Here is a 27,393-nt window from a genome sequence, read left to right as displayed (position 1 = left end):
TCAATATGAGGTCTTGCCTAAGTCCTCTCGCAGACTTAAAGAAGTGCGCTTGTGTAGTTCCTTAGGGATGCAGTTGCCAGTAATTCCTTTATAAGGACCTTAATTAGCACTGCTATTTTCATATTCCCCTGAGAAATCCTTGTAGCTAGCTAATACGTATACATTAATATTTATAATAATAAGCTAACATTAATTAGCTAATACATATGCATTAATGCTTAAGGTGCATGATGAACTTGGCTTGATGTTGTTCTTCCAAACGCTCTCTAGTTACACAGTTGTAATAGGAAAGGTTAAGTGTTTTGTACGTTAGTTCTTTATATATAATCTATATGCCAATTTATATATGGTAGTCTGTCTTGTATGCAAGTTTGTTATGCAATGAACCTACATATTATTTAGTTTTATTAGTGCTGCTAATTATAACAAATTGTCACTTTGCAGAATAAAGTTAGTAAGCTTTTCAGAATTTACATAAGCATTCCCATTTTACAACAAAATAAAAAACCAAAGGCACCTTTCTGTTCAGACATATGGAAGAATAGCAGTGATCCCTTTCCATTTATTTAGGCCCTCCAGATGAAGAGCCTGAAGTCTGAATAAATGTTTTGGAATGATTATTGAAACACCACAGGTACAACAGGAAATGTGGGCATTTTACAAGGAACACTAACAATATGAGGAGAAAGAGGATCGTGGTTATCTTTAAAAATATATTACCTTTTGGACCAAGGTAACCTATTTAATATATTAATTATGTTTTGCTATCTAGAGAAACCTTGACAAAATCTGTCATGAGAAGAGGATCTTATTCCCATTTGGCAAATCAAAACTGGATCTACTGATCTGATATGCCCATGTAGTCTTTGTGATTCCATGAAGTCCTCAAAAATCAGTGCTTTGCCATGTAGATTTTTTTCTTTTTTTTTTTAAAAAAAAAAGTGACTGATGAACCAGAATGCAGGATTGGAATCTGCTGGGGTTAGCAAGTCATAAATCAGTGTAGGTCCTTTATGAATAAGTACCAGTGAAGTTAGCAGCAGGATATGCTGTATTAGTAATGCTTTAAATATTGCCGCAAAACACCAAGGAGTTAATCACGTGGTTTTGTGCTTATCTAAAATAACAGAATTTATTTTCCAACCAGTTACTCAGTTCACTTGTTAAGGCAAAAAGCTTGGTAACTTCTTTGACAATACAATTAAAAATTATTCTAAATCAACAACCATGGAAATTTGTACTGGCAGAAAGATGCTTTGTGTGGTAAAATTGCATTAAACTAGAGGTTTAATTATTCTGATTAGAGGTAAGACATTTTGCTCTTTGCGCTACTCGTTAAAATAAATACCCTAGTAGAATTTCAGTGTAGCTTAGTCTTTCACTGTTCATGCACCTACTGTAGCTATTGGAAATCTGAGTAATGTTATGTTGGTATATTATAATCTTTTTTCTTTTTTTTCCTAAAGCTGAATTACAGATTGCTGAAGCTGTTGCTCTTGTAGATACCCTTCAGAACTGGACGGTTTTAGATAAAATAATTATTCCTACAAAAAATCCTGACAAGAAGTTTATTTTTGGCAAAGGAAACTTTCAGGTTTTGACAGGTAAGGATTGAGATTTTTCAGCACTGCATCATTCTAAGTGGAAGGCTTCTGCAACTGAACTGTTTAAGGATAGGTATGAAAGCAAAGAAGAATTTTGTTTATCCATCATGCAAACAAACTTTGAAAAGTATTTTTTTAAGGTTACAAAAGCAACACAAATAACCCATGCTCACTGAAAATGTGTGAGGCAACTTAATCCCCACATTTATGTGATTGACATAAATGAAACTGGCAGCTGGTTTACATAGTACTAAATTAGTGCAAATACAACTGTTCTGTAAGCAAAGAATATGATGCCATTTGGTATTTTATGAGCATTCTGCTCAGTGCAAAATGGTTTTATATTCTGTATATTTTTAAAAGGAGAATTGACATTTAACACTATTTTGTAATGGTTGTCCGTCTTTTAGAAAAGATTAAAAAATTGCACCATGTGACAGCTGTCTTCTTGAATGTGGAAAGAATATCTTCACTAACAAAGGTAATTACATGTAATATCAAATCATATTCTTTATGTCAGTATTGTTTGGAAGCTATTGACGTTACGAGAAGTAGGGTACATCATGACTGAATTTGCAAGTGGTAATATGTGAAGCCACCTGGACTGAGTTTTGTTGAAAGGAAACTTAATCCCTGTTACACTTGTCCAGCTGATAGTGTGTTTCCAGCTCTCATGCATGAAATTTTCCAGCAGCCTAAGAGCCATTTAGTATAGACTCTGCTCCAACATTTGCCACTGGCTCTACTTAAAATGTTGGAAAAGTTACTCAAGGTCTTTTTCACAAAATGGAGATGATAACACAACTTTTGTTATGAAGAATGTCAACATTTTGGATTAGCTATATGCACAAGTTTATATACCTATATGGATAGTGTATTTATTGTCCTATAGTTCTGTGGATGCTGTATTGTATTTTGAACAGGAGGTGTAAATTCAGAGCAAGCATATATTTGAATGTTTCAAATATTTAAACTTTCATTCCTACCCCTTAAAAAGAAACTGTATTTTAAATGGACAGATTACGTTGAGGCAAGGAGCATGCTTCCCCTTTTTTAACACAATGTAAAACAACTGGTGCATGAACTATAGATGCTGTCTGAATTGCTTAGACAAGCTGAAATATACGTTCTGGTTTTTGTGCATGTACAGCAGCATGCAGGGTGTAAAGTGCATGCTAAGTCTGCAAGCAAACATTAATTCTTTGCTGGTAGGTTTGAATGCTTTCCCTGATTATAAAATGAACAGAGATGGTAAGTATCTCAAACAGATAGTTATGTTGACCAATTCAGTTTATTGATGAAATGGAAGTTGAAAATGTTTCATTTAAATTTCCAGGTTTTATTCCCTAATTTCTAGTATGAGTACTTTTATTACTAGATTTGTTTAGGAAAAAAAAAAAAAAAAAGGAAAATCACAAATCTCAATCTTAAAAGCAATTTAACAGGGTTGATTCAAGAAAGCGTTTGAGAACATGTATAAAACAAAAGCGTTCTGGATTTTAGAGATAGCAGAGGGGAACTGAGTCCTTTAAGTGTCTTTTGCTGAATCAGAGGAAGGGTGGGGGGTTTTGATTGGGATTTTTTTTAAGTATTTCTGTAGGTTATGAAATAATTTTCCTGCCTTCCTCTCTTTCTGATTTTTTTTTTAATTTCACTGATCTTTTTTTCTTTTCCTATGTTATCCCTATCCTTTCCCATACCAGCATGTCATAATTATTTTTTGCAAGGACTTAACCACTGAGACTCTTGATTCTGAGTTACACTGTAAGAGCTGTTGTCAGAATCCATTAAAGGCGATGGAAGGATTCTCGCTGAATTTGATGGGCCTGGACATAAAGTTCTACCTTCTAAACTCTCTTTTTCACCTTTCTTCATGGTCCACCAAATTTTGCCTGTACGTGCTCATAATTATTACCCATCCATTGAAATGGAATCCTGAGATCATCCGAGTTCAAGCGTCTACTAGCTAACTGCAGCTGTAGTGCTGTGCAGGAATTGATCTATTGACGATTGTGAGGGACAGAAAACATCTGTTTTGTCTTACATGGCTAAAGAAAGAACTAGAAGATGCCTGGGGCGTGAAAGTCTTTGACAGATACACAGTTGTACTTCACATTTTTCGTTGTAATGCCCGGACGAGAGAAGCAAAACTTCAGATAGCGCTGGCTGAAATTCCACTTCTCAGGTACCTTGAGCTGTGCAAATCACATACTGATATTTACATATTTGAGTGACTATTTCTCTACAGTAACAAAAATGGTAATACTGTACTGTAAAGAAAAATGACACTGTTTCAGTGCTTGCATGGTATGCTCAATGATTGATTAGAGGACAGAAATACTTGCTTTAACGTCATTGTTTTAAGCTTCTGCAGTGCTGACAGGCAAAACCAGAAAGTGTTCAATAGATAATCTCACAAAATATATTTCTCATGAAAAGTTCCTGCTTCTTTCTAACATGGAAGATGGATTGCAAGAATGTGTAGGTATTGGATATGTGTATCCCATATATAATATTGATGGGTTTAATAAGGAAAGCTGTAAACAGGGAAGATTAAAGGCATTAATTTGTACCTGAATTTTCCACATTTCTGCATTGCATGGCATAGAAATATTGGTGCATAGAAGTTGGTGAGAGTTGTGTGGATTTATCAGAGGCATCTTTGGTGCTCTGAAATTTCCAAATAGTCATTATAATTTGCTAAGAGAGTTGCATGATTTTTCAAACCACGGTTGAGGAGCCAGGAAAATCTGGATTTTTTTTTTTTTGCCAGGCTTCTCACCATGAGCAGGTTTTATATAGAGCTCTGTCATTTAGTGGTTTTATTTGTACTGTTAGAATATTACTACTGCTTTACATTTGTTAGCCATTTTAGGATAGCTTGACTAAAGAAAATTGCTTCTAATTAACTGTTACTCCACTGCTACTCCACTGCCAGGTCAAATCTGAAAAATGAGGTGTCTCAGCTAGATCAGCAGAGAGGTGGATCAAGATACATCATGGGCTCAGGTAAAGTCTAAATAGTCTCATGAATTAAAGGAATTTTTTTTTCTCCATACCCTTTAAACAAATTTAATTGCATCTTATTTGGAGGAGGCCGGGAGGAAAAACTGTTTGTGTTCTGCATCTAACTAATTGAATGTATAAAAATTTATTGGAAAGTAACCTAAATAATAAAGTTCTAGTCTCTACTGGCTCAGTAAGTGGCCATGGACAGAATATTTGCTTATTATCAATGTTTATCATAAGTATACATTGTTATTCTAGAGTGCTTAGCATATGTTTTAGCAATTACTTCTCACTCTGACTCTTATCTTAGGCAAGAATACATAGTTACAGTTGCTTATTTATAACTTCATATGCCGTAGCGCTAACTCACTTGATTTCCAAATACACATCACTTGGTTTACTGGTTCTCTTGTAGACTGTTCTGCCAATTATTCATTTGTATTCTTCAGGTGAAACATTCATGGAGACACAGATTCGTATCTTGAAAGAAAAAGAACTTAAGATTAGGAATGCCCTGGAGAAACTAAGAAGAAAAAGGTCTTTGCTTAGAACTCAGCGCAGAAAACGCGAGTTTCCAATTATCTCAGTAATGGGCTATACTAATTGTGGTAAGCAAAAACTCATGAAATTGTAACACAAAAGAGCTTACATTATCTAATTTTTAATTTAGAAACTCTAGCCAGAATCTCATTTCAGTGTGAATAGGCTTCATATTTTAACTAGTTTTTAAATTGTGTAATGAATGTATGTCAATTAAGATTTAGTTAGGAAAGCAAATGATGCTTGTTATAGTTAGATATTTTTTTTTTCAGTCTTGCAGGCATGTTTTGGAGAAATGCCGAGCACCTACTGTGTCCAAAAGATTTTGTATATAGTGCTGAAGACTGTTCTGCTAGTGTCCCTTCATATGAATCTTTCTTACTTGATCAGAATGGGCTGAAGAAAAAAGTACCTGGGTGTTTAGATCACTGTGAAGGCTTGAGGCACAGGAGGAAAATTCAGGAGAGTTGGCAGTTGATACGAGAAATGTGCTTAAGAAACACTGTAGCTTTTCATCGATTAATGTATAGTGTTCTGAGATGTGTTCATAAGAGAATCTAAATAACGCTAAAGGTTGGTTTTTTTGTTTTTAACTTGGACAAGTGAATTCATACACAGGGTATAAATAGACTTCGGAATAGACACTTTTTTCAGGTTACATTATCTTAAGACCATTTCATTTTCTTATTTAACATCTTTGTAAAGAACAAACTTACCTTGCACTAATTTTGTTACTGTTATATACTCAAAGATTTGGATTAGGGGGGTTGGACTAGATGACCACTAGTGGTCCCTTCCAACCCTAAACATTCTATGATTCTATGTTTTTTCTTAAATGTCATACTTCGTACTTTTAAAGCTGAAGGTTCAAGAAAAAATATATACTACAATTTCGTATACTTAACTGAAATATTTTAACTAGGGTACATACTGAGCATTCCAGCTTAATGACTAAATTCTGTGAAATATTCATTGGGTTAAATAAATGTCTCCAGTATTATGGTCATGAGGAAATGCCCAATAAAAGCATAAACCTAATAAGCTACATATTATTAGTGCTTCTGTTTGTTGTTAGATTTAACAAGTAAATACTGAATTGTTTTATTTGACAACAGAAGCACCAAGGAGTGCCTAAGTGTGTACTTCCTAATGCTGTCATGGCAGCGCTCTTCAGATAGTCTTGGAGGTGAGACGTGTGGGTAGGTCACTTTGCAGGTCAGTTCAGTCTTTGATCATCTTGTGATTTCACAGCGTAGCTTCCAGACATGGCCTTAAATCCAATTCTAAGTTATAAAATTAAGACTGTCTTTGGATTTCCTGACGTCATATAGATAACTAGTCATAGGCTAGATTTAAATTAGTTAAATAGATGTGAAAAGATATGTTACGTCATACAACTCACCTGAGCCTTGCAAATTAAATTTTTGCTTGAAACAAGCCATTAAAAGCTTGTCCTTTTTTTCTTAGGAAAAACTACCTTGATCAAAGCTTTGACTGGAGAAGCAGGACTTCAACCCAGAGATCAGCTGTTTGCCACTCTTGATATTACAGCCCATGCTGGCTACCTGCCCTCACATATGGCAGTTATTTACGTTGACACTATTGGGTTTCTGACGGATCTTCCACATAATCTGGTTGAGTCCTTTTCAGCTACTTTAGAAGAAGTGGCTTACTCAGTAAGTAGGTGACTATAAAAATTGAGAAATCAAATTAATTCCCTTTTAAATAATCCTCACCCTCTCAAAAAAAGGGGAAGTGAATTGGCATGCTGTTCTTAGTGAAGTATCTGGCTGACTATAGTGGTCTCTTAAGATAATGAGGTATGTATCTTACCATAAGGCAATTTCCTGATGCTTGAAATTACGCAAAATATATAGATATGAAAAAAATTTCAGAAAGGGCTTATTTGGAGTATATGTCCTTCTCCATGATACACGTAAACTGGACAAACCTGATTTTCCTGATCAAATGTATGGAAACCTAAACAGTGCATCAGAGTAAGTTGAGGCTAGCTTTCTTGAGAGTTAAAAATGAAATAAAGCCTCTGGAATGATCTGTTTTCAACTTACGGTTTCCTACAGCACTAAAAGTGGATGACTGTGATGTGATGCAGGCAGCATGTAATAAACATAAATGTACTTTTCCAATCATTTTCTCATTAGTTTCCTGTGTTATAGCAAAATGTAAAGCTGCAGATAGACAGACATTTAAACAAAAAGCCCGTATCGTCAAAGGTAATGAAATTCAGTGGTAGCTGGATGCCGTAATGCTTCTGAGGATTGGACTCTTCACCATGTAATAACAGGGCATTCAAAAGCTGGCTGCAACTATCCTGTTTGTCTCTTATTCTGAAGTGTTAAATGAAAGGCAAGAAATGTACTTCTTACTAATTTTCAGAAGCCTGAAGCGGTATCTTGAGCAAAGATGATGAAACATTTTGAACGTAAATATTGAATTTGGTTGCTTGGTTTCTATCATGGCAAACATGATCATGTGTGTACTTGAAACTGGTTACTCTTGTGTAAAGCTTTCTAGGTGAAGCACCAGTAATAGTATCTTAGGAATTAAAAATAAGGAGAAGGAGAGTCTTCTGCATTTCGCATGTAAAAATAGAATTACAAGTTACATGGGGGTTTGTTCCCCCATTTTTTAAACAGTTTTTCAGCAGCCATTACTTTTCTAAAATGTTTTTAGAGTTCACTCTTTTTCTTCTCTAGTATTTTTGAAGCCTTACTGTTACACAGCCTTGGTATTGAAAAATCAGTTGTTGTTTGACATCGGAATTCTATAACTAGCTTGATTGACAGGGTTTGTTTCAGGGTTGTTGGAGGCAATTTGTACTCACTGTGAAGTGAAAAGATAAGCTACAGCTTTTCTTCCAATATGGTACGAAAAACTGTATTGCTTTAATACTGTTTTAGTAGTTCATTTTATAGTGTTAACCTGCCAGTGTATTATCTAATGGGTAGGAAAGTATCTTATATGAATTAGCAATGCGAAAATAGTATAAAATCTCTACAACCCTGGTAACTGGTGTGTTTCATTAAGTAACTGTCCAGTATATTCATGCTTGCTAGGATCTGATAGTTCATGTAAGGGATATTACTCATCCGGAAACCGTCCTTCAGAAAGCAACTGTTCTGTCAGTTCTGAAGAATCTTAATCTTCCCAGCCATTTATTGGACTCGATGGTGGAAGTTCATAACAAAGTGGATTTGACAGAAAGGTAAGCAGGAGATGCTAAGTGTACTTAAACATTTCTTATGTTCTGGAAGCTTTTCTAGATGAAGAATTAAAAAGAGCTCCCACACTTCTGAATACATTTAATAGTGTTTCTCAGTCTTTTACGTATGTAACTACATCCATGCCTGGAATATTTTCACAACCTAATCTTCATGAGCAAATGTGCTAGCAATTGTTACCTTTCAGGTATAAACCCACTGAAGAAAATGCTTTAGCCATTTCTGCTCTACATGGACATGGTTTAGAAGAGCTGAAAGAAGAAATAGAGAAAAAAATTTTGACAGCAACAGGGAAGAAGATTCTGACAGTTAACGTCAACTTAGAGGGACCTCAGCTAAGGTAAATAACTTTGAATTGTAAGAAGAGCTTGGAGAAATACGAAACTGTTAGCCTTGCATTTCTTAATTTCCAAATCATATCATACTGATTTTAATCTGCGTTAAGAATTACAGTGATAATTACCAAAGTTTTATGGCCTATTGAGAAAAAGTATCCCCAGTAGATACCCTGGAGTCTGCTTCTGAGGGTTCACAGGGTTCTGTGTGTTGGTATAATACTACATACTTCCTGAAAGACTGTGCCACTGGTCCTGGAGCCAGATTTCTGATGAGAGGCAAATCTGAAAGAGTTACGAAAACCCTATACCCTATTTGCAGACAGCAAGTAGCAAATGAAAAGTTAAGTGAAGCACTTCATCTTTTCAAGTGTTAAATTACCTAGATTGGAACATGTTGACTTAAAACAAAGATCACCTTTTATGCAGTATGTCATACCTTTTAAGATGCTAACATGCTTTTATTTCTACAGTTGGCTCTATAAAGAAGCAACAGTTCAGGAAGTAGAAGTCATGCCTGAAGATGGCACAGCCAGGGTGAAGGTGATAATTGGCAATTCTGCTTTTGGCAGATACAAAAACCTCTTTCCTAACAGTAAGATTTTTATGCCATGAAACTGCATCCTTTTCTAGGAAAAGAACCTGATCTCATTAAAAGGATGTGAAATGAAGTTAATGACCTGTTAGACTGGGTGTTGAAGAGCATATTTCTTCCCTTGTTGATGTTTTTGATGCATTTTAGAAATGGACACTGTTTCAGAAAACTTCTGTTTGAAGTGCAAAGCTCTTGCTGTTTCCATTCTGTCAGCAAGTGCAAGGACAGAACTAAATTTTTGATGTTAAAACAGTTGTTGGCTCTAAGGTGTGGTCCTCAAACACATGGAAATCACTGGATGGCAGCATCTGAATTAACATTCAGAAAAGTACCAAGTTTTTTATATCATATAAATAAAGCTTTTTACCCTATGTTTCAGAATAAAGTAATATTTAAGGTCCGTGGAGAAAGTTAGTGAACAAAATGTTGTTGGCTGTATATAAATAATACAGATTGGTTCATGCATTCTGCTTTAATACATATTTAAGTAAAAAAACTGCCATGTCTTATTGCAGTAAGCAAAAAAATAGATTTGTATATTTAAAGCAATGAATAAAGTTAGCTGTGAACATGTTTTACCCATACAGTTTCTCGCCTATGGTAATTTATCCACAGTAACTATTATCTTGTGTGAAATTGTGTCACAAAGGAAAAAGAAAAACGAAAACCAAACCTGATCCATTACCTGTGTTATGAGTTACTACTGGGAACCGATAAAACAATCAGTATCACAGAAAGTGGAAGCAAAACTATTTCCATCCATATTACACAAAGAGATCAAGTTTTATTAGGCAGAGTAACAAGCCACCTGAGAGTACAAAAGATAGATAGGCAGAAAAACATTCTCAGTATGTATAGCATAATGCTACATGCAGGTAGTGACTCAAAAAAAAAAAAACCCACAATGGAATGACTGCTCAGTATGAAGTATACAGAGGTAAGACCCAAGGATAAAAAGCACTGTAAAAAAGCATTTAGAAAGTTGTCTTTATAAATTGAATGTTTGGGTTTTTTACTTCTACCTATTCTGCAATTGCAAGACATTGCATGAGGAGGTAGCATCTTAGCCTCTCACGCTGAGAAGTTAAGGGTGAGTCTGATCTGATGTCAAGTAGCAGTTGATTACAAAATTCTGCAAATGAGAACATCCTGGCCTTGCCAGACGCTTGAACTCAGCTTTTGCATATAAAGTGCATCTAAGAAGTGAGGTATATTGATGAAGCTGCATAGCTGAAGTTGATACAATGCCTGGTTTTTAGTCCCCATGCTTGCACTATTCTCTTGCCTTCATGAGCATCTGTTATTGCACAGTTCATTTAAGAAAATAGAAAAATAGGATTAAAATGCAATGGCAAACAACATAAACCCCTTTGTTTTTACATAAGCAAAAAATACGGAGAGGAAAAATAACTATAGAGCTACTAAATTAGGTCAATAAAAGACCAGTTGTGAAACCCCAAATGAGTGTGACAGAAGCCAAGAATCTGTATTTTTGAGAGCCATCTGAGTTTAGATAAGGAATTTCTTTCTCATGTGTTGATTTTCAATGTAAGGCAGAGTTTAGCAACACCTAGTAAAGCATACTTGATTACCACAGACCAGACTGTCTAGGGGCCTAGTTCTGGTATCTTTATCACTGCAGAATTGCCATGAGTGAGAAAAAGAAGAAATGTTCAAATAGCCATGCCTCTTTCTCACGAATCATAAAGAATTTTGTGACTGCCCTGTCAGTAAAGTGGCTCACAACAGATACTTAGCCCACAACAGTACAGCCGCTTCTAGATCTCTAATGTTAATGACGTGTTGGTGTATATATAAAAGTCATGTCCAATAGGATCATCAATATGGTATCTTTGATATACCAAAAATATTTTTAAACTGTTCCTTTTGTATATTTAACACAAACTATGAGAACTGACAAGTCAGATTCACACTTGATACAAAATACTGAGAATTGGGGTTGCCAGTAGTGCAGAATATCTTTGCAATTATAAGAAAGATAACATTTTCTCACAAAATAATTCATGTAGCTACTGACATATTTCTCCTTACTCATATATAAAGTACAATAGGATTAAGTTCTTGGGACTTTCAATATTGCCAACTGCTACGGAATCCGAGCACCTCCAAGTAAATGATGCCTGCACCATAGTTCTCTAGAGACTTCAGCCAGGTCTGCCTGCTCTCTTTTCTGTGAAAAGGCCTTACAACCCTGATGATGTTGAGAGTGTTTTTCTTAAGTCTTTTAAAACAGCCCTGGTTTAAGTTAACTGGGCTGTTATGGGATCCAGGATTTTTGAACCAGGACACGTTAAATGCAGGCAAAGCCTTTCCAGCTTTTCACAGATTAAGCAGCTGAGAATGAAATGCTGTTTGTTCCAGCCCCTTTACTTTGACAGTGTAATGGAGGATTAATTTTTGCGTTAAGTTCTATCACATCTTTGACAAAATCATTGTTTTCTATGAAGTCTCCAGCAATGATGTTAATACATTCTTTTTTTGGTCCTGGATACTGCTGCTTTATCCAGATTTTCAAGCACGGAAGACTCCGGAGTGTCATTTTCTTCAACGATCCAAATGGGTGTAAGAGAATATACCTTAAATTTTCAGTAAGGTTTATCCCCGCTACAAAGAATTTTTCTGAAAGAAAAATCATAAGGTGACACATTAAATATTCCTTTGAGGAGAACAGAAACTGCTGAGCATTGCATTAACTCCGGATCTTGTTCCTCTGGGAATCATTAAAATAACGAACCTCACAATCCTCCTGTATTGTTTCATATCCCTAGAACTGTTTCAGTAGACTCTCCCCTTGTTGCAACTGCACGCTGTAGCAAATAGTTACTGAACCCAGCTCAGTTGTTGAACCCTTCCAGCTCAGCTAAATTTATCTGAATTACTCATTGCAGACTAAGGGTTCTCCACTAACCACTCCTCCTTTGTAAATTAGGTTTGTTTCTGTAAGCGTTGCTTCCAAACACTTAGCCTCCCCCCCGTGATGGGCGGGAACATGGTGTGCACCTACACCAGCGGTTTCCTTTGGCGGGGGAGCGTGCTTTTGAAGCAGTTCTCCCCTTCGTCACCCCATGCGCGCACATCACCGAGCTGCGTCAGGGGTCAGGAGATGAATTTCTTTTAGCTTAGAGAGCGCTGCTATTTCCTGACATAGCTACGGCCTTCACGCCCTGTTCTTGCAGGGGTGTCTTTTCACAACAGGACTAGCAGAACGCATTTCCCCCGTCATCGGCGCTGCCGAAAGCAGCAAGCAGCGGGTTGAGGAAGCACTCTCCTACCCGTGAGACGGGCATGCCAGCGCCAGCAAGCTGCTCTGTGCTGCAGGCTTCTTTTCCATGGGATGACGCAAGTGAAGCAGCTGCCACAATTTATATACTCTATGCACGTACGTACCCTGACACAAGTATTTGCACCACCAGAGATGAATGTTGTACTCGCCTATGGGTGGGCAGAGCACTCGGCAACACAGGCGCACCTCGCACGCGCAGCATGCACAAAGTGGTTCCATCCCATAATGCTATAATCACCCAACTTGCTATTTGTTTTGCATTGCTGTTCGTGCCCCTTGTTTCCCCTGAGCGACCCCCCCGTGCCTACCTGGACGGCCCATCCGCTTCATGTGCTCTAAGTAATGGATAAGAGCGCGAGTGGAGGTTTTGTTTCCCCACCAGTAGGGGATGGCGGGCCACAGCTCACAGTGCTCCTCCACTTCCACATCCTCTTCGTAGGAGACTATAAGCTGATGGCCACGCTGCCACATGGTCCGCAGCGTCGGCACCACCTAAGAGAAAGCGTGCCCAGGTTGAAGTCAGCATGTTCCCAAAGTTTAAATACTGACGTGTGACGTCACTGCCTTGGTAGAGAGGCACAGATTCGGTTCAACTAAAGCTGTTAAGCGTACAGCCCAGCAGGTTGTTGGCTGGGTTACGAACTGCATGGGCAATAGGAGCCTGGGAACTTCAGCAGATTCCTCCTTTCCTCAAACAATTCAACTACGGTAAAGTAAATAACTCAAGGTCTTACACCAGTGTTAACATGAAACCATCCCCGTGTCGGCCCTCATGCACATACCGCTGCTGAAAATTTGTTGGGAGAGGAAGACACAGGCCATTTGGTGCAAGGAGGTAGGAGGGGAGCAAAGCCCTACACCCAGCTGTAGGAATACTGCCACAGAGAGGCAGGAATGATACCGGCAAATGCCCCACATCGATCCAAATTTGTCACTCTAGCCATCCAAGAAAATTGAACTGCTTAAGACTTGGTAAGATGAAATGTCAGTCTTCAAGAGGTATGTTCATCCTGATTTCTCTAAGTGGAATGTTTCTGAAATTGGGGTGCCCCAGACGTTTTGAATTGAGAGAGGGGAAGACTTGAGTCAGAAACCTTCTCAGACAGACAGGCTGAAACAGGTCTGTTAAAGTGTTTCAATAGAAAATGATATTTTCCAAGCCTCAAAAGTTATCATTGGACAGAACCGAGGCCCTCGGACTTAGTTTTATTTGCAAAACCAACATATTTAACAGGTATTGGTTTTTTAAGAATGTTGTGGTTAAAAGCTGTGTCTGTTGCTTGTGAAAAGGAAATGGTGGCTTTTTGATCTTCCAATTAACTTACTTATTAATTAAAATAAAAGCCAAAGGCAGTTGGAAATGTTTTATGTAAATCTTTTGAAGAGAGCCGAGGGTTGAATGAATGGGAATCCCTCTTACTTCATCCAAGAGAGTGCAAGCCCCAATTAGGTCAGAAAATACTACAAAACTAAGACACAAGCTACTCAAACTACAAAAATCTGTGGCTGACAGAAGCCTTTGCTTTATTCCAGCTGCCTTTCTAAAGCTTGAACCTCTTAAAAAGAAAAAAGGTGTGGGCTAAGAGCCAAAAAAAAAGCTACCAGAAATGTGTACATGAGCACAGGTGTTTGTTTTGCAAACAAAGCAGAACTGAAACTGTAGATGTCTAACAAGGGATTTTTAAACCCTAGTAACCCAGATCAAAGGAAGACACCTTGAATAGTTAAGGCAATTAAAATTTTAAACGCAATGTTCTGTTGTCACGCTGTGGCCTGTGCCAGTACTACACACAGATCTCTGCGTAGTTGCTTCATAAATACTTTTTGACGCTTACTTTTGTGCAACGACAGATTTGCAGTCTTGAAAGACAGTAGATACCAGATTATTTTAAGAGTAAGTGAGCGAGCACTTGGGTAAATCTGCATGTGCATGTGTGATCCTGAAAAACCCCACAGGTACCTAACCTGCAACGGTATCGCTTGCAAAAATGGTGAGATCCATTGTGCTGGCCACAGACCCCATAGAAATAACGCCTTCCTGCTTGAGGGAAGTTACTTGGCTTCTCTCTCCTCCAGTGCCCTTCCTCCCTCCCCCTGGGCACAACTCAGAAACATCCTTCTTTCTTCAGTCAGGTGATCTCAAACCATTCACTCATTACCTTCGTTCAACAAACCAGCAGCAGCAGCTTGCCCCTTTTGCAATTAATGACTCTATTTAAGCACTGGCCAAGCAAATCTGACCATCTTCTCCAGCATTGCTCTGCTCATCCGTGACTTACGGCACTCAGGTTATTTGGGCAAATGATAAAACAGTGTCACTCGGGTCTCCAGTTATTCAGCTGAGGCCTGAATATTCAGAATCCCCTAGTTTTGCTGAGAATTGTTCTATTTTAACTCTGCTGTACAAAATGCTTTGAAATGGTAATACTCACCCGTTACTGATACACCAGCTTCAAAGGCTGAATTCGAATCGCAAACAGGGTCATCATTATCCTGTACCCCTCACATCTCCAGAGAAAACCCTCTGTTCCTGTGCATCTTTGAAATGTTAATTGTTTAACTAATAAAAGCTCCCACACCTTGTAAAAAAAGAGGAAGCTAAAAAATCTCAACTATTAAAATTTAGCAATGAAATAATTTCTGATTATTTAAACTAGGGCTTTTCTGGAGGTCTGGGTGACTGAAAGCATATTAGGCTGGTTGGAAGGTCAGCTCCAGCTCATGTCCAGGAAAGAAAGGAAAGAAAGTCAGTGCCACCAGAAATGCACTGAGAGCAGAGATGCTATTAAGAGGGACCTTGACAGGCTGGAGACATCTTCCAGATAGAAACCTTCATGAAGCTCAATAAAGGCAAAGGCAAAGTCTGGCACCTGAATGGACTAACCCCATGCGCCAGGACAGGCTGGGTGCAGCTGGCTAGAAAGCTGCTTTGCAAAAAGGACCTGGAGGTCCTAGTGGACACCAAGCTGAACATGCGCAAGCAGTGTGCCCACATGGCAAAGGTCAACTGCAAACTGGGCTGTATTAGTAAAGGTACAGACAGCAAGTCAAGAGAAGGGGTTCTTCCCTTCTGTTCAGCAGTTGTGGGACTGCACCTCAAGTACTGTCTCCAGCTGGGTCCTCCCCAGTACGAAAAAGCCATTGATGTGCTGGAGTGAGTCCAGCAGCATGCAACCAGAGTGAGCAGAGGCTGGAGCATGACATGCCAGGACAGGCTGAGAGAGCTGGGTCTGTTCAGGATGAAAAAGAGAAGACTATGGACAGGTCTTACTGCTGTCTGCCAATGCCTAACGGGCAGATGTAGAGAAGACTCCTCAGATATGCATAGCAAAAGGATGGAAGTCAGCAGGCACAAGTTACAGCAAGAGCGACTGTGATCAGATAGATAAGGAAAACACGTTTACTGTGAGAGTGGTCAAATGCTGGACCATGCTGCATAGAAAGGTTGTGGAATCTCCATCCTAGGAGATATTCAAGAACGGACAGGACACAGCCCAGCATAACTTTGAAGTTGGTCCTGCTTTGCATGGTGGGGTTGGACCAGATGACCTCCAGGGGTCACTTCCAACCTAAACTATTATAAATAGCGTAAAAATGCATTTATAATTATTGCTGTGAAAAGGCATAAAATGGATTCTTTAAATTCTATAAATATAGTATGGACTATATTTATAACACACACACACCTTCTTTTCTTTTTTTTTTTTTTTTTAAAAAACCCAAAACTCAGTGGATGACAGTTGTGTCCCTACTATTGTCCCACAACTCAACAGACACAACAGTCAAATTTAATTCTCTCCTCCACACTGTGGGATGTAGGTTTGCTTTATCTCCTCAATTTTATTAGGTAAAGACCTATCTCTGATGCGCGAATGTTACTTCTCCTAGGTTAAAAATACAGTGAAAGAAGAATATATCTAAAAATTTGGAATCAAAGATCTCACCATAATCTATCATTCTTAAAAAAAAGGAGAAAAAAAAAAGGATCTCATACTTACATTTCTGGGACACAATTTACACTGGAAAATCTCTTTTAAACAGGCAATAAGACAACAATGAAGTTTCTTGGTTAATCCATCAAAATTCCTGCAGGCTAAGATAACAATTTCCTGAGGATGAGTTTCCAACCATCTTAACACTTCCCACAGAATATCCTACAAGAAAGAGTCATGGCAACTTAGAAAATCATCTATGCTATGCAGGGGAGAGGACATAAAACCAACAGAGCATTGACAGTGGGGTAGACTCGCAATCACAACAACGAAAATCAGCGTAGGTTTCTGGAGAATGGCCATCTGGCTGCCCACAAGGTGGTCCGGAGAGGTGCAGCCCAGGAAAACCCACTTTCTGTAGGTCTCTGCTGGTTTGCTCTGGATGTGGTTCTAGCACGCTATGAATAACAGCTTTGTATTTTGATAATATCCATGAATCTCCTACTGCCTAGTGGTAGGTTAGCAGTAAACCCATCTCCTCAAGCCTCTTTAAGGACAAACAACGTATTAGTGGCAAACTCAAAAACAGAGAAAAGTTCTGTGCTTGCTTAAACACAACAGGACCCATTTCCCCCATTTGTTATAGGCAGTGACAAATTCTTGAAGACCACTAGCAGGGTAGTCAGGCACAACATCTAACTGCTTACATGAGCATGCCAGTCACCATGAAATCTCAACACATGAAGGGTTCAGACTCACACACGTGAAACTGAAGTTTAGCCAGTTAAGTCTACAAATGAAAAGCTGCATTAGCTGGCTCTGCCTGGCTGTACAGGTCCCAGCAAACAGAAATAAGATGTAAACTACTCCACAGTGACATAGCACATGCAAAGAGCAACTCACAGTAGTTCCTTCACAGCAGCTGACAGTAATTTGATCATGGGATCCAGACTTGAGTCTCTCTGTCTTTCAGTGAAATATTTTTCCTCAAAAAAAAAAAGTGTTTCTGTGATTTTATTAGGCTTTTAATACCTTCTTCTCTTTAATAACTTCTCTCCTTACCAGGGAAATGGGGATGCCCTGGGTAGCATCCTGGGACAACACAAGATAAACCCCAGAAACATCGAGCATTTGGTAGGGGCTAGGCAGTGGAGAGCAAGGCACAGCAACTCTGGTTTGAGGACGAGGAATTGATTGATGCTCCAGTCTCACTTGTAGCTGAAACTAACTTCCAGTCCTGCTGATTTTCTCTAGTTTGAAGTCCTCGCATTAGGAAATCAAATAACCTACTCAAAAAACCTTGGGCCAGCATTTTCAGATTATGATGGCTCTTAAACAGTTTTTATAGCCATCCCAAAGGAAAGGACAATACCTGTACAGTAACGGTTGTGTAAACCATATGCACAAAGTACAAGTTCATAGATGGATCGTTAGCCTTGTGGGCAATCCTGAAATCCAGGTATCTAACTCCAGCCTCAAGTTGCTCTGTCACAGTCAGTGCCTGAAAGGTGAAACAGAAGACAAAGAGCTTGGAAGAGATTTGTTTCTTTAGTTTAGAAAGCTGAAAAAGGTGTACGAAGTTAGCCCTGTGACATTTTTCACAGGTCTTTCATCTTTAAAATGGCAGTATATGGCACCAAGCCGCAACTTTGCGGTATTTTACCCTCTGACAAGAGGGATCCCAATTTCCCTGCGCCATATACTGCAGGTACAGGTTAGATTAGTTTCAGACCTCTGCCCTTGTTGTGTTCTGAAAGTTAAAGATCCATTAACCTGTGCATAAATACATGATCGCTCTTCACAAGACTATTCGTATGAACAAAAATTGCAGGATCAGCGCCTTAGAAATGCTGTATTTATTTTGTCAGATCAAAGAATTTGCCATGGTTGTCTCTGTGGAGCTTGCTCACCCTCAACAGAAGGAAAAACAAAAATAGAAAAAAGTACTGGCTATCGTCCTTTTTCAAGATAAAGTCTCTTAAAAAGTTTGAATTCACCTGTAGAAGTCCTACAAAACAAAGGTCCTCCTAAATTTCAACTTCCCTCAGACAACTTCTACTGAATTTGAGGGCTGAATGGAACAGGTGATAAAGCTGAGTTTCTGGGGCAGAAAGTCCCAAATGGTATGTCTCTCATCTATATGAAGGCTCTCTTTGCATAAGAAAATAGCATCAATTTAATTAAATACTTTTAAACACTAATATGTCTCAGATCAAGCTGCTATGGACAACACTTTTATGTTTCGGAAAGCATACGCTCTACTGATTTCCACAAAAGCTAAATCAATACAAGGCATTGTGCCTGAATAACCACATTTGTAGTTTTAGGGCTGTGCCTGAGCTGCAGGGCTGGGGAGCAGCCCAGCCCCACATGCCCCGGGGTGCCGGTGGCTCGGCCAGCAGCTCCCTCTGTGCCTGCTTGGTCTCCACCAGGATGGAGCAGTTGAAGGAGTGACTGGTGCCCAAGTCCCACCTTCACTTGGAGCATGTGGAGATGGGAGTGTGTGTGGCTGTAGGGCATATATAACCTTTGGGGCCAGAAAGCACCAGATGAAATAGCTGCTCTGAACTGTCCTTTTGATGAATTAATTTCCTTCTGCTGACTGCATGGGAAAACTAGACAAATTAGACTCTCTAATTAGTCACCTGGGTTTGGATACTGAATTAGACAGCGTGAACATTGCCCCCCAAGGGCAAAATTTAAGAGGAAGCCTTGGGGAGCAATGCTACTCAGTGCTGCAATCTCACATCAGACATCCAGAGCATGAGTGGAAGTTACACACCTGACGCCAGCCATTGCACAGGAAAGATTTGGGGCTCTAGACTGACCCCCATAATAGCCAGGGCTCAAGCCAAGCGCCGCCTCCTAGGCACTGGGTCATCCAGGAACCTGTGGGTCCTAGCACTGGTAGAGGGCCTTGATGGCTGTTCTGGATGCCAATGGGTGGAGTCACCTCTCCGCAAAAATAACTCAAGCACCGCAGAGCTCAGGAGGGGCAGGACTGCAGCTGTGCCTCTTTCCCATCAGCACTGGGCCACTTCCCACTCAGCATGCTGGGTTTGGACCAGAAAATTACTATAATGATGTATGTTTGTCACCAACGGGGTTGCTTCACTGGCCATCAACCCACAAGTCAGGAGGTATTTAAATTTTTCATTGACTTAAGTCCCAAAGCAAAAAGCAGCTCAAGGGAAAGCACTGTGCTAAGGAAGTGCCTTTCCACATCAACTCATCACGTATTTGATATCTGGTAGCATCTAAGACTCCAGTTTGCCAGGGCTGCTCAAACACAACAAAAGAAGCCTAGGCATAATTACTGCCATTTATTAATTATTCACTCTTAATTCCCTAATAATGAACTACTCTAAGAGCAGTAGAGAGTACTCTACTAATAAAAGCAGAATTGAAAAGACTTTTGGTACCTCTTTGATGCCAGGAAAGTCTGTTCTTTAGAAAAATCTTCAAAAGCTCTAGCTTAAATCATGATCACCAATTTTTCTTTAACATATATTTGTGAGCAACAAAGAGATAACTACTAGCTTAATATTTTGACATTTTAGAAAATTAACTAAATCTTATGCGAGAGACCACATCGTCACTCTCTTAATCTTTAAGGAAAAAAAATTCCCTTCACCAAGATTTTTGTCTCTGCTGCTGGCTGAAATATTTACATGATATAGATGGGGAAAACAACCGACATCTCACACAACAGTGATAGTAAAAACTACAAGCATTACCTTCTGCACAAAGTGCAAGAGAAAAACCTCTTTTTATTATAGCAATATTAAATGCTATTTATAACAATAAACACATGAAAAAGGAGATGAGTTTCTGGTACCAAGTGGTCAGCTTTAAGCAACATCTTTGTCTATGTATCACCTCTGCCTCACCTACATGCTTTTTCCTCACAAAAGAAAATCTGGTATGTACAGCACCTATCTCATACCCCAATGTGCTAGCTTTGGATGGAATAGAGTTCATTTTCTTCCTAGTAGCTAGCATGGGGCTGTGTTTTGGATTTATGCTGCAAACGATGCTGTTGATGACACAGGGATGTTTTAGTTACTGCTGAGCAGGGCTCACACAGAGTCAAGGCCTTTTCTGCTCCTCACCCCACCCCACCAGCGAGGAGGCTGGGGGTGCACAAGAAGCTGGGAGGGGGCGCAGCCAGGACAGCTGACCCCAACTGACCAAAGGGCTATCCCACACCATATGATGTCATGCTCAGCAATAAAAAGCTGGGGGAAGAAGAAGGAAGGGGGGGATGTTCAGAGTGGTGGCGTTTGTCTTCCCAAGTCACCATTATGCGTGATGGAGCCCTGCTTTCCTGGAGATGGCTGAGCACCTGCCTGCCCATGGGAAGCGGTGAATGAATTCCTCCATTTGCTTTGCTTGAGTGCGTGGCTTTTCCTTTACCTATTAAACTGTCTTTATCTCAACCCATGACTTTTCTCACTTTTACCCTTCCGATTCTCTCTCCCATCCCACCAGGGGGGAGTGAGTGAGCGGCTGGGCAGTGCTTAGTTGCCGGGTGGGGTTCAACCACGACACCCAAGCACAGTATCTCATGAGAGCACAGGTATCCGGGCAGCAGGCTATTCTTCCACTATGCATGGGAGAGTGTGACCACTCTCAGCACCACAGCACAAGCTTCACCTTTGCCCAGGCGTGACGAGAACGCTTGACAACAGTTACCTGTGTTGTAGACCACTTCATGATAATGGGGCGCACAATGCAGGGCATACATTTGTTTAAGAACTTCACCAGTTTGGATTCATTGCCACTAACAGCAGAGTTTTTATCCAAGCAGTACGTCATAGTGTCATGACTCCCTGTAGAATACAAAAGTAAATGTACAGAGAATGTAATTTCTTAACTACTCAAGACCACAATACACGGTTATATTGCGTGCGCACACCTGACATGCCACCCCATTTCCAAATCACACACCTGTATTGCCTGACAGCCTATGTAGCTATGGCAAAAAGGTGGGCTCTTCTACAGAGGTTGCTCACCTGACATTAATAAGCTTAGCATGAAATCTTCGTGAAGGGAAGGCATTGAGACTTTTCAATAAAGCAGTCCCCACCTAAACTACGCATGACTGTTGTTTGCCTCAAAGAACAATAAAATTGCCTGTTTCAACTAGCATCTTCCACTGAAATAATTATTTGATGTGAAAACCCACTTTTTTTTCAGGAAATAAATAGCTAAAGGCTGAATTTATCTAGAATTTGTCCTGTTTTCAGAGTTGTCCAAATGCACAATGTCATACTCCAATCCCATCATCTCTGCGCAGGAAATATGGCTGAAAGCAGAAATTCATCTTCTTACGCCTTTGACTGGACCAACTCTTAACTTGACACTTCAAGTATTTATATCTTAAATATCTGGTAAAAATGCCTTCCTGAACTAAACACCCACATCCCCTACAAAAACAACATAAAAGGTGGGCGCTTGAAGGTTTCAGAGGCAAATCCAAGTCTAAGATTATATGTGATAAATGAACAACATCCACCTTTTATGGACTTCAAAAATTGCCTCTTTCCAACACAGAGAATTACATATGGGCAGGCTAAGCATCAGAGCCAGGTACAGCCTGCCCAAATATTTGACTTCTTGGAAGCCTTAATAAATCTGACGCATCTCTTGCAGCCTGTTTAGATGAAACTCTGCTGCAATTCACAATTTCTTCAGGACAGGCAACCAGTGACTTTGACTTCTTCTGTTCCATTATTTCTTCAGATTTTATAAAGCATCAATAAGAAAAGCCAACAACTCAGTGAAGTGACTTGCTGGGATTGTTACAGAGTATCTGCAAGGAATTTGCATATCATTTTGGTTTTTAAGTCTTCTGTCAAATTGTTCACTGGTGCTAGGAAATGCCTTCTTGAATAGTCAGTCTTACTGGTGCCAATGGCAATATTTCTAGTAGCCAAAGAAAAAGGATGCGATTGTATCTGAAATAAAGGAAATTCTTTGAAACTGTCAATAATAGTTTAACGTCTCACTCAATTTTTTCACCTTTTAAAACTGGGTTTCTGTCTCTTTTCCTGCTGTAAACACCCAAACCAAGCTCATTGGAGATGGAAGATAGATAATGTTACATCTCATGAGATGTAAGTCAACCCAAGGACCAAATCCAAGTCTGAGAGAAGGGAATAGAATTCCGTTGATGGGCATTGCATCTACTGATGCCAATCAGCAAACAGATTGTAACCTTTCATTTAGGAGTCTTATTGTGATGCCAGTGAGTTACAGTAATGACAGGAAGATGTGTATATGCATGACATGACAAATATGATGCAAAGATAGTGAGCTAGCACCAAACCAGGTAGCTTCAGAGCTTGAAGCAACATCTCCCCAGCAGCACTGTGCTAAACCTGGTGCAAACACAACACTAATTACTGAGACTTGCCTCTGTCTCCTTGTTATGCTTTCAGAAAGCATTCTCTCACATTTCTTGCATGCCTTGTTGTCTTCTCTATCTGAGATAAGCTTCCACTTCCAACCTGACCTTCCCCCAGTCATTGCTCCCTCTGAAAACCTGCCAGAGCTGTCTTGACCTGGTTGGTCTTGATCTGCTTTTGTACTGACCTGGGCTAGACCAGTTTTGTAGGTCAGCTGGACAGCCACCAAAATCTTCCAAGCTAATAGCCTGCAATGCTCTGTAAAATGTTTGCATGTTTGCTCCAATGTTTGCTGACATGGGCTTGTCTCCAACTATTCTTTTCTTCATGCCTGTTCTCCATGCAGGCATATTCACAAGAACAACAAGCATTCACAAGAATAACAAGATCACCATTAGGAGAAGAGCCAGGAAGTCAAAGGCACACATCAGCAGGTTCTCAGCTTTCTACAAAGTCCAACTACCACTGTGAAAGCTTTTTAGAAAAAACATGGTTCCTTTTCACCAAAAAAACCCACTGAGCACGCTACTGACCTTTTGAAGGATTTTTGCAAGAAGAATAAAAGAAAAGGAGAATATTGCCTTCTTTCTTCTGTCATAAGATAGATACTTATTTTCTTCTCTTGATGGTTAAGTAAGAAATCTTACATTGGCTTTATCCAAAACAGAGATGCGCATGTTTTGAAGTTAACATCAATTTAAATTACATATCCAAGAAGTCACCATGAAATAAGTTTCTGGGTTTCAGTTTTAATAGAAATTCCACACTCCATAGTTCACAAAGGGCAGAAAAAAAAAAACCTGCCACAGTTCTTGGGTCCTCCCAGGGCTCCACCCACTGAAGACAAGACTTGATTTTTCCCACTATCTCTAAATATACATCTTTGCCAAAGTTAACCTACTGTCCTGTAACCTACATAAAACATTCATCCACACGCTGTGCTGCTTTCCAACCAAACTCCCTGTCGCTTCTAGAGGTGTGAGAGAAAACATGGGCTAGACTTCTCTTTAGTACCGTTTTCATTGTGGAGGCAAAGGGAATCACTCAAGAGCTGACAGTCCTCCAGTGCCTCCCCATGTCCCAGTGAAAACAGGTGCTCCTGCCACTTCTTTGGACAGAATGAGGGAAAAAAAATCTATTCAAGGCATCACAGAGAAGCAGTAACACAACCAAAGAAAGGCTAATGATACACAGGTCTGAATGTAGCGCCGGTGAGGACACCAGCTATAGTGCAGCTGTATTTACCCATAAAGGATAAATCCAGTTTTTGTAAGCAGGGACTTACAGAGAAGTCACACTCTGCATTAATAAAAACATGTGCTAATTAAAAGCCTCCATCCTCCTTTTTTCATGCCTTCACAGCTTCTCTTAAACAGTACAAAGAAACAAATAAGAAGGTAAAATGTTAATTCTCTCCTCTTGGAGAGAAATTTTACTATTTACATACATTTCACTATGTAGGAAGTGGCAAGAATTAATTAGGAATAAACTCACCATTGCCCAGATAAACAAATGCTCAGATTATTAACACTGATCTGACAAGATGATGCACAGGGACTGCAAAAAAAAATCCCTCTTTCCTTCCCTTCCCTCACAAAAAAAAACAAACAAACAAACAAAAAAAAAAAAATCTTCTTTTCCCCCTCTCCTCCAAGAAACCCCAAACATTACAGACTAGAAGTATTCACATGCATGCACACGTCACACAAAGCTTCCCGCAAGCCCTTCTCCCACACACTGACCCAAATAATAAACATAGACATCCTGAAATGGGGCAAACAGGATGTTCCAATGCTTAATAACACACTAACAAAACAGCGGAGAATAAAAGTTAATCTTTACCTGGAAGAGCTAAGTTATAGAGGGGAATATCCCAGAGCTTCTCTGGTAATCGTGACATCCATTGACCATTTTCATGGCACACATGAATGGAGGTTTGCAAAGGGCCTTCCATGAGTGCCTGCTCTAGGACTTCATAGGGTGTTCTGGAGGGGAAAAAGAAAAGATAGAGAAATTCCATATACTGTGGTTGAATGAATGCCATTGCACCTGTGCAGAATGGATTTATACGTGCTATAAAATGTCAATCCTTCTCTCAAGTAGTTGCAGCAAAACATCAAGAGCTTCTTGGCCACGACATACACTGCTTTTGATAACACTGTCTCCCAGCACAATGCCAAGGGAGGGCTCCAGCTTCAGGCTTGTAAATTGACCAACTGAAAGAAAAAATAGAGCCAAGACAAATATGTGCAGCTTTGTTGGTATGGAGAAATTACTACCCACACAGACCGCATGATGAGGAGTAATCTGCCTCCAATGTGAAACAAGGTCTGTTCCCTGACCCTTTGCAGCCCCAGGAGTGTGGCATTGGGACCGATGGCAGGGCCAGGACAGGGGCTGGGTTTGTGTCCCTCAGGTCCCTGGAGAACATTTACCTTGAAGCATTAATTCAGCTGCCACAACAATACCTCTAAGAAAAGCCTTGAGAAAGATGTCAGGACATTGGATTTTCATCTCATGCTGGCTTCTGGGGTCAAAGAGGAAAACTTCCATCTTCTTATTCCCTGTTCTGAGAAGATGTCTTGATGTCTGTTCTTATCGCCCCTGCTGAGCCCATGATCACAAGTACTTCAGTTTGGTCAGGCCTTCCTGAAAGCTACTCTGGAACCATTCTTCTTGGATACAAGCCTCTCTGGGATCTTCTGCAGAATTTGCAATGGTCATGCAGGAGTGCCAAAGGATGAAACCCAGCTGAGAAATCACAGTCATCACCAGGGCCTACTAGAGCTATCCTGCTCATCTCATTTTCCATTTTATGTTCTCCTGGATGATGCAAAACATGAAGATGAGCTCTGCATGCCATTTTTTTTTTTTCTAGGATGTTCCTGAAGTTCAGGTGGTGTTTTTGGGATGAAAGCCTTCCTTCTTCTTACTGTTTTCAAGGCTTTAGCTATTTTTTTCACAGCTATGTAGTGGGACGCTTTCTTTTAGACCATGGCACAGTCACCACCTATATTAATATCGCACCTTCCTTTTTAATCCTGTTTAAAAAAGCTGTCACTGTGAATGATTCCTTCTTGTCTGCTACAGCAATGGCAGTCAGATACATATTTGTGCAGGTTTTGTGCTCTGCCAAACATCCTTGCTGGTCCTTGGTCCCTTTTGCTGCATCTCAGCACATTCATTCCTGAGATTGCTTCTTCCCAAAGTATTCTTTGGATTGCTTTTGGGAGATGGATGTTTTTTTCTGGCTTTACAAGTGACCCATACTGTTTATATGAAGAACATTTCCTTAAACATGGTGCAATAGATTTTTTTTTTTTTTTTGGCAGTCACATAGGGTCATCCAAAAGGCAACTTTAGGAATTGTATTCCTAAGTTTTATGTCCACACCACACATAAGAGAGACAATCTGCTCTTATACCTGCCAACGCACATAGCATCACTCGTCCAGCCTGCCTTCCTGTGCCTTTGGTGCAGCTTTGAATTGGTGTCTCTGAGCACAGCCATCCCAGTTAAGATAAGAATGGGACCGTGTCAGCTGAGGGAAATGCCCAGCACACCTGGCGCAGTGACACAGCCTGCACGTGGTCAGTATGTGACCTGGGGCTTTCCCCCTGGTGAAGAACAGCTACCTCTGAGGTTATCCATACACACCGAGGCTATTGCGTAAGCAGGAAGTGGTTTAAACCCTCTCTCGCTCCTTTTGTGTCCTTATTTTAAGAAACAGATATTTGATGAGCCTAGTGCAAAGTTGAGTGGAAAAACACCCGTGGATTTATTTACAAACAAAAAAAAAGGTGCAGATCTTTTGTCCTGCATAAGCAAATGGTCTCTATATACCACAACTGGTATTCTTATTCTCTGAAAGAAGTTCAGATCTCGGGCAGATGAACTCATCCAACCTCTGGCTCTGCTATTTAACACGCCACGCTTCTGCCTCCTGCAGACCCCTTGCTCAAACACCAGCTGTCTGCAGCTAACCTCGTCCCCCTTTTGCTGTGTTTCGTGCTTCCTCAGACTGCACCCCACCGCTCACCCAGGGCTGCTCTGCTCTAGTCTATGTACCATGTGGCATCAGCGTGGACAGGAGCTGCAGATGCTTAAGACAACATGGCTATTTAGTAGTTGCAATTTACTAGCTGCAAAGGACTGGGTAGTCTTCCTCCTTCCCCAGCTCTGAAGCTGACAGGAGCTCTGAGGATGCAACGTCCCAGCATGTGGCAGCACTTATGCGAGTCCTGTACACAGACTAGAAACCTAACTATAAGCACTGCTTTTCCTCTTTTCCTTGGGATCCACTGCTCCCTTTCCAGAGCCTTTGGGGCTGCCTAATTCCTCTGTTCCCCAAAGCCACCCATGCCCCCCCAGAGCAGGCACATAGCCCCCCTGTGAGCATCAAGGACCCCTAAGCCCTGCCAG

The 27,393-nt window shown here is 40.0% G+C and overlaps 2 protein-coding genes across 2 annotated transcripts; one reads left to right on the top strand and one right to left on the bottom strand.

Moving 5' to 3' along the window:
• Positions 1 to 986: 986 nt before the first annotated feature.
• GTPBP6 (GTP binding protein 6 (putative)) lies at positions 987 to 9,776 on the top strand. The gene is made up of 9 exons (XM_035892930.1): positions 987 to 1,604; positions 2,015 to 2,085; positions 3,659 to 3,789; positions 4,543 to 4,613; positions 5,063 to 5,221; positions 6,621 to 6,829; positions 8,231 to 8,379; positions 8,583 to 8,735; positions 9,204 to 9,776. Exons 1-9 carry the CDS (start codon positions 1,421 to 1,423, stop codon positions 9,343 to 9,345), a joined length of 1,269 nt encoding a protein of 422 aa, XP_035748823.1. The 5' UTR covers positions 987 to 1,420; the 3' UTR covers positions 9,346 to 9,776.
• A 1,896-nt stretch (positions 9,777 to 11,672) lies between these two features.
• PLCXD1 (phosphatidylinositol specific phospholipase C X domain containing 1) lies at positions 11,673 to 24,991 on the bottom strand. The gene is made up of 6 exons (XM_009637645.2): positions 24,814 to 24,991; positions 21,257 to 21,393; positions 17,934 to 18,062; positions 16,628 to 16,783; positions 12,938 to 13,121; positions 11,673 to 11,965 (listed from the first exon to the last, which is right to left on the bottom strand). Exons 1-6 carry the CDS (start codon positions 24,989 to 24,991, stop codon positions 11,673 to 11,675), a joined length of 1,077 nt encoding a protein of 358 aa, XP_009635940.2.
• Between the last annotated feature and the right edge of the window lie 2,402 nt (positions 24,992 to 27,393).

This window comes from Egretta garzetta, unplaced genomic scaffold (genome assembly GCF_000687185.1).
Source record: "Egretta garzetta isolate BGI_Z169 unplaced genomic scaffold, ASM68718v1 scaffold370, whole genome shotgun sequence".
Lineage (NCBI taxonomy): Eukaryota > Metazoa > Chordata > Aves > Pelecaniformes > Ardeidae > Egretta > Egretta garzetta.
Note: the sequence above shows the minus strand (reverse complement) of the source record. Positions and strands in the feature narration are given on the sequence as shown.